We start from the raw sequence: 14,115 nt of genomic DNA, 5'->3' as shown, positions 1-14,115 counted from the left end.
CCGCCGGTACAAGTAAAAAGTACGTACTTTTACTTGTACTTCGTTACTTTTTAAATTTAGTACTTTTACTTGTACTTTCGTTACTTTTTTGGGGAAAAAGTNATAAAAATTATGATATGATATTTTACGAAAAAATTAAACTTTAGCGTTAAATGGATATTGCAGTAGTACACGGTAATTTATACTGTAATATTATCTGGAATTTTTCACAGTGTGTTTCAATCAGAAATACAGCAATAATTACCGTTTACAGTATTAATTATCTTAAAATCATGGAATCACTTTAATCAGATAATTATTACTGCAAAATTAATTTTTGCGGTAATATTAAATTTTCTGCACACAAAATGTTAGTAATTTATATCGCAATTTGATACGCATTTATGCCAGCTTAGAAAGAATATAAACATGCAGAAGAATTAAACGTAGCATGTAAGACTAATGAAGTAAAACAGCTGATAATTTCCTAATAAACATCATTGTATTGTGGTTAGAAAATTTTTAAACTTAAGTTTTCTTTTTTTATAATAAAATGTTTATGTTTATTTCTCAAATATAGTATGTATACAGCTATTCCAAAATTAATTTATTACAAGCGTTATTGTAAATCTTTTTAAAAACATGCTTTTACAGAAATATAAACTAGCACTGGATTTTACATTTAGAACTGTAAAAATGTTGCTGCTAGGTTAACTAAATTCTATTTCTTTTGCAAATAAGTACTTTAATAGATAAGAATTTTTACAATAAACATAAATTGGTAAGTCTTGATTTTTTCTTAAAAGAAAAGAAATGAAAAATAAATATTTGGCAAATTGTTAATGCTTGATAGAAAATAAAGAAATAAAACATTCTAAAATGATATCCTCATGTTTATGTCTTTAGCAGAACGTTTCAAAAACGCGTGATAACAAAAAATAATTTTCTTTTTTGAAAGTATTTTGAATATTTTCTGACATCATTACAAAAATAAAGCTATTTTATTTGCTTACAATTGTTTTCAAAGTTTCTTCAAAATAAGTGATTTTTCAGGAAACCGTTTATTCTGGAAAGAATATTTTCAGAATTTAGTACTTACTAGACTTAAGAGTCATTTAATAAATAAGGAATCAATTTATGTTACAAAATCGCTGCTTTTTTCACTATTATAACGGCTTCATACGATTTGTTATGAAATTCAAGCAAAAATATATACTTTTGTTATGTAAATCTGCCATTAAATTGTACGTATTTTCAGTACATAAAATCATACACAGTAATATATTTAGGTTTATTTGTTTAATGCATAACAATTCACTAAATAAAGACCTGACTATTAATTCTGTTTTTATTTTAAAATACTATGGTAATATTAAATATTTTTGATTTAGTTTCATTATTTTAACAAAAAATAAGTACAATCATAAGAAAATCAAATAAAACATGAAATTATAATATAATAATTAAACTTAGCTTGTCAAAATATATATTTTATTTTTAAAAGTACTTTTAAGTCAAAACTAATTTAACCTAAACATTTAATAAACTATTTTGTCATACAAAGTAAATTTTTTTAGTAGTTAAAAAATTTTGTAGATATTTTAAAATTGAGAGAAAAATTAAAATTAAAATTTGCAACTGGGAAAAAATTAAAAGTTGCAAATTAAAGAATTTCCTTTCTGAAAAGAGGAAAGAAATCAGTTTACCACTAAAATATAAATGACATAATATAACTTTGAAAAGTTTTTATTTCTTGTCTCATTAATCTTACTCACAATATTATAAATAAAATTTCCTAAAAAGTATTGCTTTCAGACCACAACTTTAAAAGTTTATTATGCTATAATTAATTTACTTTATAGCTTTAAATTTATTTAATATTTTTCAATTTTTTGAAAAACTTTATATATTTTATATTCAGTATATTATATATATATATATATATGTGTGTGTGTGTGTGTGTGTGTGTGTGTCACGGCGAAAGATCAAAATCGGTGGTTGTAGACTTTCACCGGTGAATGTCGATAAACACCAAATACGTCGGTGAAAGGTCGAATATTTCATTACATTCTTGTACATTCGGACCCTCACCGGTGTATGTCGACAATCACAGATATGCTTTGGTGAATGTGTGAAATATTTATTACATTCGATTTGATATGAATTTATTCGTGGATATAATTACATTTATTCGATATTTAAACCCTACACTGATGTTTTGCTTTAAGGTCAAGTGCCACTGCCCGGTATACATTTGCCCGGTATACCCTACACTGATGTTTTTTTAAGGTCAAGTGCCACTGCCCGGGATACATTTTCCCGGTATACCCTACACTGATGTTTTTTTAAGGTCAAGTGCCATTGCCCGGTATATATTTGCCCGATACTCCAAACACTGATGTTTCTTCTAATCTATCGTCAGTAAGTATTAAAATATGGAATAAATATAAATATATCAAATAAATATAAATATTTCAAATAAATATAATAATATTAACGAATAAATTAATATAGAATTGGATATAACAAATATTTCGGACATTCACCGAAGCGACTATGTGATTGTTGACATTCACCGGTGAATGTTGACATTCTCCAGATTTCGGTGTTTCACCGTAACATATATACTATTACTTACCGATAAACATCATTCCTCATTGAATTTAAATCTAATATACTATTTATTCATTTTCTTTGTGATCATTAAATTCTTATAGTTACGCAATCAACTCAATTTTTAGATACACTAAATAGAAACTGAGATTTTATGTTATTACATACCAACGGCCGCCATTGCTCCATGCTCTAGATTTGATTGCTCAGCTGAAAAGCACCTGAAATACGCTACAAGCAAAGTTTCCTCTAAAGTAGCACTTCCGTCCCCATAGGCAGAAGCACATTCTCCAGTGCTATGGCCAATTATTCCATCTGGTTTAATGCCCAAGGAAGTCAATAAATCTGTCATAGCTATCTGTTTACAATTTCAAATTTTTCATTAATTACTTTAAAGTGTTTATGAATTAAATACTTTTAAGGAAGGATACTATTTTAAATTTTTTTTCTTACGTAGTTTACAAGCAAGCGTATTTGCGAATATTAAAGTATTAAGTGAAATTCAAAGAAATGGAAGCATTTTTTGTGTTGGTGCGCATACTATTGGCTTTACGAAAATTTTAAATGGCATTTTCTCTCACAATACTCAAAAACCTGATTACTTAATTTTTCACGCTATGTGGGCCAAGAATTCGATGTTATTCAGAGTGTTAAATAATTACCATCCTTCATATAGAGCAGGTCTGTCCAACTGGCGGCCCGCCAACATGTTATTCAGGCTGATAGGCCTCAGTTTTCCCATTAAAATATAAGCAAATTGTTTTATAATCCTTCTGTTCCATTGTTTTATAATTAATAATTCAACTATTAATTGTTATTGTATAAGAGGTAAGAGGTTATTGTTCAACTTTTTCAAACTGCGTCCAGAGAGGTGATCAGTGACCGGAATTTTGGCCCATGGGCTCTTTGCAGTTGGACAGCCCTGATATAGAGGATGAAAATGGAAGAAAAAATACACATTAGGAATAGGAAATTATTATATTTAAGTGGGGAAAAGCTAAAAGTGTTATCAAAATTTAACGAATCAGCATTGAGATTATTTAATTTCCATTGAGAAAAACAGAGAGAATTTGGAAGACGATTCTTAGGAATACTTGAAATATTTATATGGCGATAAAATAGATGAGATTAAATCCAGATATTTTTAAACCTATTTTTCTCACGTTTAATTCGTCAGTTATAGGGTGATTTGTTTTCCTTTTTTAAATTTGAATTTAGGATCCCACTATGTAGGATCCCACTATTTTACTTCAGTTTCTACAGGGATTCTAGAAAGTATATATTTAGGGCGATGATTAAGAATAGGACTGGTCTATAAATCGATATATCGTGTATATCGATTTAACGCCTATATCGGCAGGCCAATACTGCGACTTTTGTTCCCGGTGATGCATCAGAAATCTGATTTAAGCCGTCGAGGAAAGAAGACGAACGATATAGCGATATACGATATAGTGATATACGATATAGCGATGCAAGGATCTTCTCTTACGTTCCGATGCCAATTCGCGCTGCGGAAGACGATGTTCGTTTCATTATGTTGAAACGAACATTGAGCTGTAGAATCAGAATCAGTTTTGAGAACATATATGGTGATCTAGCATGTTCGTTTTCGCGCCTCATAGTTTTTTCTTTTTCTTTGTCGCGACTTGATATCGTTTCTTGCAGTGGCGTACGCAGAATTTTTTCAAGGGGGGTGTTCATGATTTTCTGAAACTACTAAAAGAAATTCGAGTATGTAATAAAGCACTATTATGTCCCTAATTTAGACAGCTAGATAATTTGACTTTTTATTTAGACAACATTGTTTAGTTAAATTTTGATTTGATTTTTTAAGTATAAGAACATAATGTAATATCTTCTCGCATGTAATATCTTCTGAAAAAAGTCCAATGTTATATGGGTGGGAAGTAACACTTTGCGGGCCACTTTCACATTCATCAGATTTTGATGTGCTAGAAACGTTTTCTTCAACGGAAGTGTCACATTTCTGTTCAACAGAAAAACTTACATTGGTACTAGATGCTGTCACCTCACTAATTTCTGGTCGCGTTCTCAAAATAATTAAATATTGTTAAATTCTTGCGTTTTGACATCCTAAAGATCCAAGAACAGTAAATATATATATTGGCACAGAAATATCCGCTATGCTACGATCTTAAGGCTTCGATCTGGAATGAATAACTTCAACGAGCTCAGTATCTTCAATAGTATTGTTACTGATTTCTTCACTAGTCGAAATAACAACGACGACGGGTTCGGCGATTGAATGAACTTTTTGTTAAGACAAAACAAATCAGATTTAGCAACGAGCTCCGAAAGACAAACGGCAGAGATAACTTTTAGTCTGACTAACTCCACTGTTCTCCGTTCCCTCTTTTATATAAATTTTCATCGCAAATCCAAAATTCTCGAATTGTCTCAAACACGACAGAACGTGTAAAATTCCAGAATCATCGCGTAAAGACTTCGCGAATGAAAGCCAGTCTCGAAAACTATCGCGACTGGCAGGACGGAAAGAAGCCAGTCCGTAACAGTATCAGGTGAATTTGGTTTCAAAAGTACAACCCTATTATAGTAAATGTTTTTTCTGTGTTCTGAGAAATACCGTGAGAAAAAAAAAGTAGGCATAAGGCAAATAAAAATATATAGTCTTAAAAAATAATAGCCTGCATAATTTCTACTAAAATTTTCAATTTTACCATTTTGTCTGAGCTCAAGGGGGGAGTTTAAACCCCTAAACCCCTCCCTTGCGTACGCCACTGGTTTCTTGTAGATTATTTTCAGTGGGACTGACTTTGTGATCGCCGTCGTCACCTCGTTCTGAACGTAATCTATTATTGAAAAGAATATAAAAAGAAGTGTTTCTTAATTAATTAGGTAAATTATTTTCCTTAAAACGAAAATTTTTTTATATTTTTAAATATGAAAAAACATGCTTAAGTAATTTTTTACATTATTGATTTTATACAATTTAAGGTGCCCATAAACTAATTACTAATTTAAGGTGCCTATAAAGAATTAAATTACAAAGTAATTAAATTTTTAAGGCTATTTTTTACTTTATTAAGGCTATTAAGGCTATTTTTTACTTATTTATTAAAAACTTTTTGGATGAAACTTCTAATAATTTAATGGGTTTTTATTACTGATTTTAAATTTATAAATCTTTAGTTGTTTTTATAAATAAAATTATAACAAAACTTGTTTTTCCTCTTTTGGATTTGGACATAAGTCAATCAACTTTGTTTATTCAAAAAAATTAGTAAGGTCTGCGACTTCTTTTCTTTTTTTTCTTTTTTAATCATTTAGCATTTCGTTTTATTAAAGGGTAGAATCGTGTTTTTTAATTTTCTTTCAATAATGTCAGTTAAATATATTATAGAATATCATAATTCTTTTGTTTTTATTTTCAAGAAATTGAGCCTTACTTTGTTTTTTCGTTCAGAACTCGGTAATTATTCAATTTAACTTAATTATTTATGTGAAATAATAATGATAAAAAATAGGGTTGTTTTAAAAGCGTTTTTTTTTATAATTTATTTAGCACTTTGTTTTAAGCTTGCAAATAATTTTTAACGAACTTATTTTTTAAATTTTCTTTCTATATTGTTAGGTAAATATTATATTGATAAATTTCAATTTTATTTATTTTTTTATTATTTATTTTTAAGCTAAGAAATCTTTTGTTATTTGCGCGATCATTTTTAGAAAATATAATATTAATATCTTTCATTAGCAAAACATATATATCTTCAAATTCATAAATTGATTTAAATCAATCTGAGTATGAAGTTTTGATAGAAATCCTACTTTTTGTGCCTTACAAGTAAATGAAATTCAAAAATACTATATCGCGATACATCTCTATATCGCGATGCAAAACTGACGATGCATCACGATATAAAATTTCTTATATCGCCCAGTCCTAATTAAGAAGTCTATCCTCTTACTCAAACAAAGTTCCGGCGTAGGTCGGTGGTTTTCTAATGACAGTAATAACATCAAATAAACCAACGACTTCTCATCTGCTGTCTTTAAAAAGTTATTGAGACTATAACGACTCGATTCTCAATATTTTATATTTTATTTTTTGCATGCAATATCATAGTTTTTTAAAATTATTTTATTTAATAATTGTACATAGACCAACTATTAAAAGTTCAACTTAAATTTGTTTAAATAAAAGAAGTTATTGTAACTTGAGGGCATAAAGAAACATTCAAGAAAATACCATTCAAAGAGCTTATTTTTACCATATACGCATTAATTCGTAAGGTTCTACCTTTTTCCATTTATTTAAATTTCATTTTATATTCTAAATTGTTGCATTATCAAATTACGTATTAATAAATATAAATTGATTTTAAAAAAATTCTGAGTGATTTTTTCCGTTAGTGTTCATAATGTCAAGTATTATACTAAGCTGAACCTTATAGTTTTTTGTTATGTATGATCTTGGTTATGTAATGTCAGTAATTTTTTACTCGGTGTCCCGAAAATGATCAACGATTCCCAAAATTAACAAAGAAATGGGAAGAAGAAGATAGAAACGTTCGAAATATTTGTTGTGTACTGCTTCAGAAACGAAATATTTTTACTTAAAATTTTTTTAAAAGTTTGCCAGCAGATGGTGCTGTTGACTGGTAAAACTATAACACAAAGTTTTCTCTTGCATGACAGACTGATCAATTTTTAATATTTGATCAGGCGTCACGTCAATTAACTTTGTACCTAGGCAATTTTTTTTATATATATATTTTTTTATTTATTTATTTTTATTTTTTATTTTTTTAGCCCAGTGATGACTGGTCGATGCGAGCTCCGCATCCGGCTTACACCGATCACGGTGCTGACATAAAGCAGTAAAATATCCTCACTGGTATGGATAGAGTCCGCTTACCGCCAGGCTAACCGTGGGAGGTTATCGTGGTTTAGTTTTGTAAGAAAGTCCTCCACGGAGGCAAATTTCTCTCCCATTACTTGATCCAGGAGTTCCTTGTCTTCTGGATTGGATTCAAATTTACAAGGATACGGAGTTGAACATTAGTAATCGTAAATCTAAAAATTGGGTCAGCTGTTCAATGAAGGTTATAAATTATAAATATTAGCAATGAAATCTGTCGGCGAATTTAGTAAGTAACTTCGAAATTCAGGGTAAAAGAAAACTCCGTTGTTCTAAGAAACACCGTAAATTTCTACCCCTTCTTGTGCTTCTTAAATTGACATTCTAAATAGGTGAACACTTTTGAGAGACCCGGTATCATTATGAGTCTTACATTATTGTTATTTTTTTTTAGTTTTATAATAAGGATTCGTACAGTAAGTATTCATACCTTTTCCTTCTTTAATTTTAAATTTAAATGTTTTACAAAGTTGTCTTTTGCAATAAAATTGAACATATTTTCTCATTAGTATTTAGTTTGTGCATTTTCCAAAACAATTACCACCGTGTACTTTTCTTTGTTACAAAACTTATGTAATTTAAAATACAAGATTTGCTTTCACAAAACTTGTGTAATTTTTGAAGTTATATATACTTCTTATGCGTCTTCCAACAAGGTTGCGTTAAACGTTTAACGCTGCATTTTTATTGGCCGGGAAATCACGTGGTAGGATCCATTTTTCCCTCATTCATTTCCATATTGTTTTGGTTCTCACTAGCATAAAAATAATAAAAGTCATAAAAGTATTGTTTTTCTATAAATATTTTTTTAGTTTGTTTTGATACACATATAATTTAATAGGGTAGTATTTTTTATTTTCAAATTTAGTGGATAACAATTGTAAAAAATGAGTGAAAACAATCCCACGGACAATGCGACGGATTTAAGGTTATGTCAAGGTACGTCTCTTGTGAATATCAATTGATTGTTAGGTTTTCTCTTCTGAAATTACATTATGACGCATTCACATACATTATTAATACAAATACATTTTCCAGGGCGAGACGATGAGGCAACCACAAGTACTTCCACTGGTTCTAGAGGTCCACGAGGGAAAAATGCACAATATTACCGTGATTACAGAGCACGAAGGTGAGCGGAGCAGGAAAAAGAGTCGTTGAATAGAACTAGTGATCCTTCTACGACTGCTGATTCTTCTACAATTAACGTCGCAGGTTGCGAAGTTAAACTTCTTCCGCGCGAAGGGACTCCACGCACTATTTTTTTTTAATAGATTCCCTTCAATTTATATTCCACTTCTGTATAATATTTTCCATGTATTTAATTGAAATACTTACTTGAATCGCTGTAATTGAAGTGACGGGGCTGATACCTCTTCTCGATATTTCCATTTCATTCGTATCAGGAGACAAATCTTTAAAAAGGTCAATCCCGAAAGGTTTCAAGACTTCAGCACATCGTCGCAAAGATTTTGCGTATGCATCGAATACCATAAGCTGTAGACCCATACCTTGCCATTGACATCCCATACCGGTATATATGTACCATACGGGTCTTTTATTTGGCAAACACAGCTGTTATAGAGAGAAAAAAAATACTTTATTAAATTTTAAGTGTGAAATTATTGCACACGTACTTTATTAAAAAGTATTTATGAAACTATTACACGGATACTTTATTTAAATGTATAACGAAAATAATTATTAAAAATTACTTTTTGCATGAAATTATCTTTGGTAAAACAAATTTTACAATTTTGTGCAAAAATTATTCGATTCTCATACAAAGTTCTCAAGATTTGGCGAAATACGGAAAACTTAAAATTAATATTAAGAGTCGAAAAAGAAAGACAAAGTATACTTCGTGCTATGTAGATCAAAACAAGAAATAACGAAAATAACTCACAAATAATGTACAGAAATGGACACACTATAGTTTCGGTTCTCTATAAGAGAACCTTTCTAAATGCCTAAACACCAGATGGCAGTTGGGAAGTAATTATATAAACACGTGTAAAATGGCTTAACCAATCGGGGCAAAGGAACAAGCATGAACAGGATAATAAAAAAAGAGTGATAAGAATTAGGTGCTTGAAATTTTGCGGGAATCTCCAGGGCTTAAAATATTAAATAAGAATAGATTTCCAAACATTGGGAAAAAGTGGGATACTAAAAGTATTATAAATAAATTATTAGAATTTTCAAAATATGGAATAACTTAGAATACAAACTCGGTAGATGGAGAGCCGAGTTGAATGCTTTTATCAGATGAAAACTCAAAACTGCGATTAGAATTCCAACTATGTAGGTCGATGACCGATCGTTTAATATTCTAATTTTGGATAGACCTTTCATGTATTTTTACGTCCCCTTGCTGTGAGACTAGCCTTGGGTGGTTTTCACTGTTTTCCTCTTCATGTTAACCTAAATGTGGGTTAGTTCCATAAAAAAGTCCTTATTAAAGGCAAAATTTCAGCCTCCCAATACTTGATCCAGGTGTTCCCTTGTCTTCTGGATTGGGTTCAAAATTACAAAGCTACGGAGTTGAACATTAGTAGTCGTAAACTGAAAATTGGGTCGGCTGTTCAACGACGGTTATAAAATAAAATATACGGAAGGCCACGGTGAGAAGAACCCACAGCTACCAATATCAGCAAAAGGGTATTTGAAGTTGAGGAAATATAGTTTGTTTACAGGGGAGAAAACAACTCAAATTTTTACAAAATCTTCGGATTATAAGGTAAATAGTATTTAAATAGGTAATAAAACATTAACTATACCTTCATACTTGTTACGGGATTAGATTGATCTTTGTAAAGAGCATAACCCCTTATAGGTTTCAGGAGAGTTGGGCAGAATGATAACTTGTGAAGGAGAGCAAAAAATTCATCCGGCAAGTTTGGATTATCTTTCACGTAATCGAACACATATTGTACAGCGCTCTCCACTGTTCCAGAATACAGCAGAAACCTTGGAAGGGGAGATTTTTTATTCGGACTGTCTTCTAAAGTTTTCGAATGCTGTCTGAGGAGGATTTGCACTATTGTGCCAGCTAAGCCGAAGGAGTTTACAGGGATATACTGTGAGACGACAGGCATTGGTTCCGTCACAACTTTTACTTTGCCTTCGACCATTTCCTGACAGAGGGAGTTTGGTGTGCTCCATTTGTAGTTTGGGGGAATCATTCCTCTATCTAGTGCCATGCAAGTTTTGATAATGCTGCAGAGACCTGAAATCAAATCGTATTGATAGAAACATCTTGAATCATATATCTAACGTAAAATGAACATTATGTGCCTGCGATTTGAAAATTTACTTAGAAATATACTATTTGCTGCGTTTCGCTAAAAAAAATCAGATTTTTCTTTCATTTACTTAGTAAATTCGTTACAAAGTTCGTCAGCTGATAGGGTTGTGCTGATTGGAAAAATTATAACTCAATTTTTTCGGCTGCTTGCCGGATCACGTTGCTTAAAATATTTACACAGGCGTCTGTTTAGTAGAAATTCCTCCCTCCCAGACTAAGTCACGTTGTTGCTGCAAATAACGGTTATGTTCAAAACATCGTTTTGCAGTTTTCAGGCAGCCAAACCATCTGTTGACGAAAATTGTAACTGATTATCAATTTTGATGCGAAGAAATTCTTTGCATTCCTAAGAATAACGTGGCAAATCAGCGAATCGTATATTGCTAGATCATTCCGTTTTTCATTAATAAATTTTTCAATTTGTGGATCATTTTTAGGGCGTATTACCCAATCCAATTTATAACAAATTGTAATTCAATTCTTTCTTTGTTCTTTTTTTTTCTTTTTTATTTTAAAACAAACTCACAGGCAGCTACTATGTACCTAAAAGAGTTTTATTCCTTACGGTAGGGGAAATCATTATTTCATGTTATTAAAAACAACTGTCTTTTCAAATAGAAATAATATTAAAAATATAAATAAAATAAAATGATACATTATGTAGAAGATGTCATAATTGTTTTTTTTTAATTACGATATTTGCAGGAGAATTTAAAATAATTGATTGCATTAATTGGTATGTCTATAGGTCTGGTTTCTTAGGAAACGTCGGCGTCAGCTTGAAACGAATGTTTACCTCTGATTGGTCAATTTATGAGTTTGACAGCATACGTCATCGAACGCTCAGCTTGAACGACAACTGCCGTCCAAATCAACTGCAGTTGGATTACAACGTGACGTTAACGACTGAAGCAATGGCGGACAACAGCCAACAACAGAGCATTGAAATCAGCCAAGATTTTAATTTTAACATTAAACCATAGCTTCTTTTTCCTCTTCTTCTTCATTTAGCTAAGCTATAATGTTTTTTTTTTTGTACAAAGTCATTATTTGTTCTTTAAAGCACTGGTCGACAATCACAAAACCAATACAAATTCAAAATAAATATTTGCTTACGTTATTAACGCATACGCAATGCGAGATAATGTCTGTGTTGGACCGACTGCTCACGCTGAGCTAACAAAACGGTATTTTTATGGCGTCAAAATTATATCAACGTAACACTGACGCCCAGTTGAGACGCTTCTCCTAAGAAACCAGGCCTTGAGCTAACAAACCAGTATTTTGTTGGCGTCAGGGTAACGTCAACTTAACGCTGACGCCCAGATAAGGCGCTTGTCCTAAGAAACCAGGTTTTAAGATACATAATAAAGTTATTCTACGCACCAGCACAAGCTTCTGTATGTCCAATATTGCTTTTTACTGATCCAACATACATAGGTCTCTTCCTTCCGTTTTTGCAATACACTTGGGCAATAGCATTCAATTCAATAGGATCACCAACATGTGATCCGGTACCATGACCTTCAAAGTAGTCTATATCATCCGGTTTCAAACCATTCTCCGACAAAATTTCCTGGGATAGCTGGATTTGCATTTTCTGAGATGGTACAGATATGCCTACAAAACAAAATTTATCGGATTTGATGATTACAAAGCAAAATGTTTCGATGTTTCAATTTTGTACTCTTTAATCAATGCTGTCCACGCATTCGAAATTACATTTCAAAATTTCAATTTCTTTGAATAACTTTTGTTTAAATGCAGAGTTCTTTTATACTTTAGTTAATAAATTATATCTTAAATATATATTTCATACATGCATAAAATCTTCCTTGTTTTAATCTTTCTGCTTCAAAGACATCGTTATAACAAATTCTTAAAATGTCACACGCCTTAGTTTTTTTTTTCAAGATTTTAAATTCTTTGTTACGTTTTACTTTTAATGAGTAAATGGCTCATTTTAAATTTTTAGAAATTTCAAAGATACATTTTTAACTTGCAAAATTCTTAAAGCACATATCGATAGTAAGTAAAATCCATTAACTGATGACTTCTTAATACTGTGATTTGCCATTAATTTTACAGCATATTTCTAATTAAAAGCATAACTACAATGTACTGAGTTTAAAACATATTTGCCACTGCGTTTGACAAATTTCATCATTTGTAAAATTTATTTCTTGAAAATTAAAATCGCTTAAAATTAATTTGATAACGATAGAAATTTGAGTAATGTTAAACGAACATTTGTGTTGCTTTTTTACTTCAATTCAAGACACATAAGAAAAACAGATAAAGTGTCCAATTGTGTTTTTAAATACATAGAATAATTCGGTTTTTTTATATATTGGGATTTTGGTAAAATTTAGGATTTTATACAAGTTAAAAATGATGTTAAATAAAATTTAAAAAGAAAGACAGACCTTCAGGAACGTATCCAGATGTTACAAACTTTGCTGAAGAAATTTTAGCATAGACTCTTCTAGCATGTTTTGCTTTTTGAATGAATATAGCTGCCACTGCCTCCGTTCTATTCATACCATCAGCTAAAAAGTTAAAAATCCATATCAGGGTGCCGTGAAAAATTTTCACGTGATTAAAATATAGAAGGATCTTCCAAAAGTTCTTATAAAAAAATAAGACTAGAATATATTTCAAAAGTTTCGCAGTAAAAATAAAAAAGTTCCAATAAAATACTAACAGTTTTCAATAAATGTCTGGTAAGACACATATTTTTCGAAAAAACTGACCAGACGTTTATAGTAGTTTTGACCATCGGATTGTTAACTTGAAATGTTTTAGAGTAACAAAAGTACTATACCCTTAATAATAAATACCAGTAATTACATCAATGTTGGCAATACATTTTTATCAATAAATATACTTAAGAGGATATGTATAGATAGGATGTGATTAGAATTGGAAATTGTTTTTGTGTAACTTGTTGACAATGGTTGTCATAACTATAGTTATAATAGTTACCAGGGATTTTAGTTACTACAAAATTGAATAAGTAACTTTTTAACAGAATTTTGTCTGAACGTAAATGTTAAATAGCGAAATTCAGACTTCAAACTCTTAAGGCCTGGTTTCTTAGAACAGGACGCCGTCAGCTGGAAATCAGCGCTAATCTTTGATTGGTCCATTTGTGAGCTTGATAGTATACGTCATCGAACGCTCATCTTGAACTACAATTGCCGTCCAACTCAACTGCAGTTGGATTACAACGTGACGTTAACCACAGAAGCAATGGCGGACAACATCCAACAGCACATTGAAATCAGCCAAGATTTTGACTTTGAGTGCA

At 30.8% G+C, this 14,115-nt stretch overlaps 1 protein-coding gene across 1 annotated transcript in view; it reads right to left on the bottom strand.

Moving 5' to 3' along the window:
- LOC107441937 (fatty acid synthase) overlaps window positions 1-14,115 on the bottom strand; it is a 67,561-nt gene that overhangs the window by 43,653 nt on the left and 9,793 nt on the right. The window contains exons 5-9 of the mRNA XM_043048093.2: window positions 13,232-13,354; window positions 12,192-12,425; window positions 10,279-10,727; window positions 8,837-9,073; window positions 2,761-2,950 (exon numbers count right to left, since the gene is read on the bottom strand). Coding sequence (XP_042904027.1) covers window positions 2,761-2,950; window positions 8,837-9,073; window positions 10,279-10,727; window positions 12,192-12,425; window positions 13,232-13,354 — 1,233 coding nt within the window. The remainder of the gene's footprint in view (window positions 1-2,760; window positions 2,951-8,836; window positions 9,074-10,278; window positions 10,728-12,191; window positions 12,426-13,231; window positions 13,355-14,115) is intronic.

This window comes from Parasteatoda tepidariorum, chromosome 7, assembly GCF_043381705.1.
Source record: "Parasteatoda tepidariorum isolate YZ-2023 chromosome 7, CAS_Ptep_4.0, whole genome shotgun sequence".
Lineage (NCBI taxonomy): Eukaryota > Metazoa > Arthropoda > Arachnida > Araneae > Theridiidae > Parasteatoda > Parasteatoda tepidariorum.
Note: the sequence above shows the minus strand (reverse complement) of the source record. Positions and strands in the feature narration are given on the sequence as shown.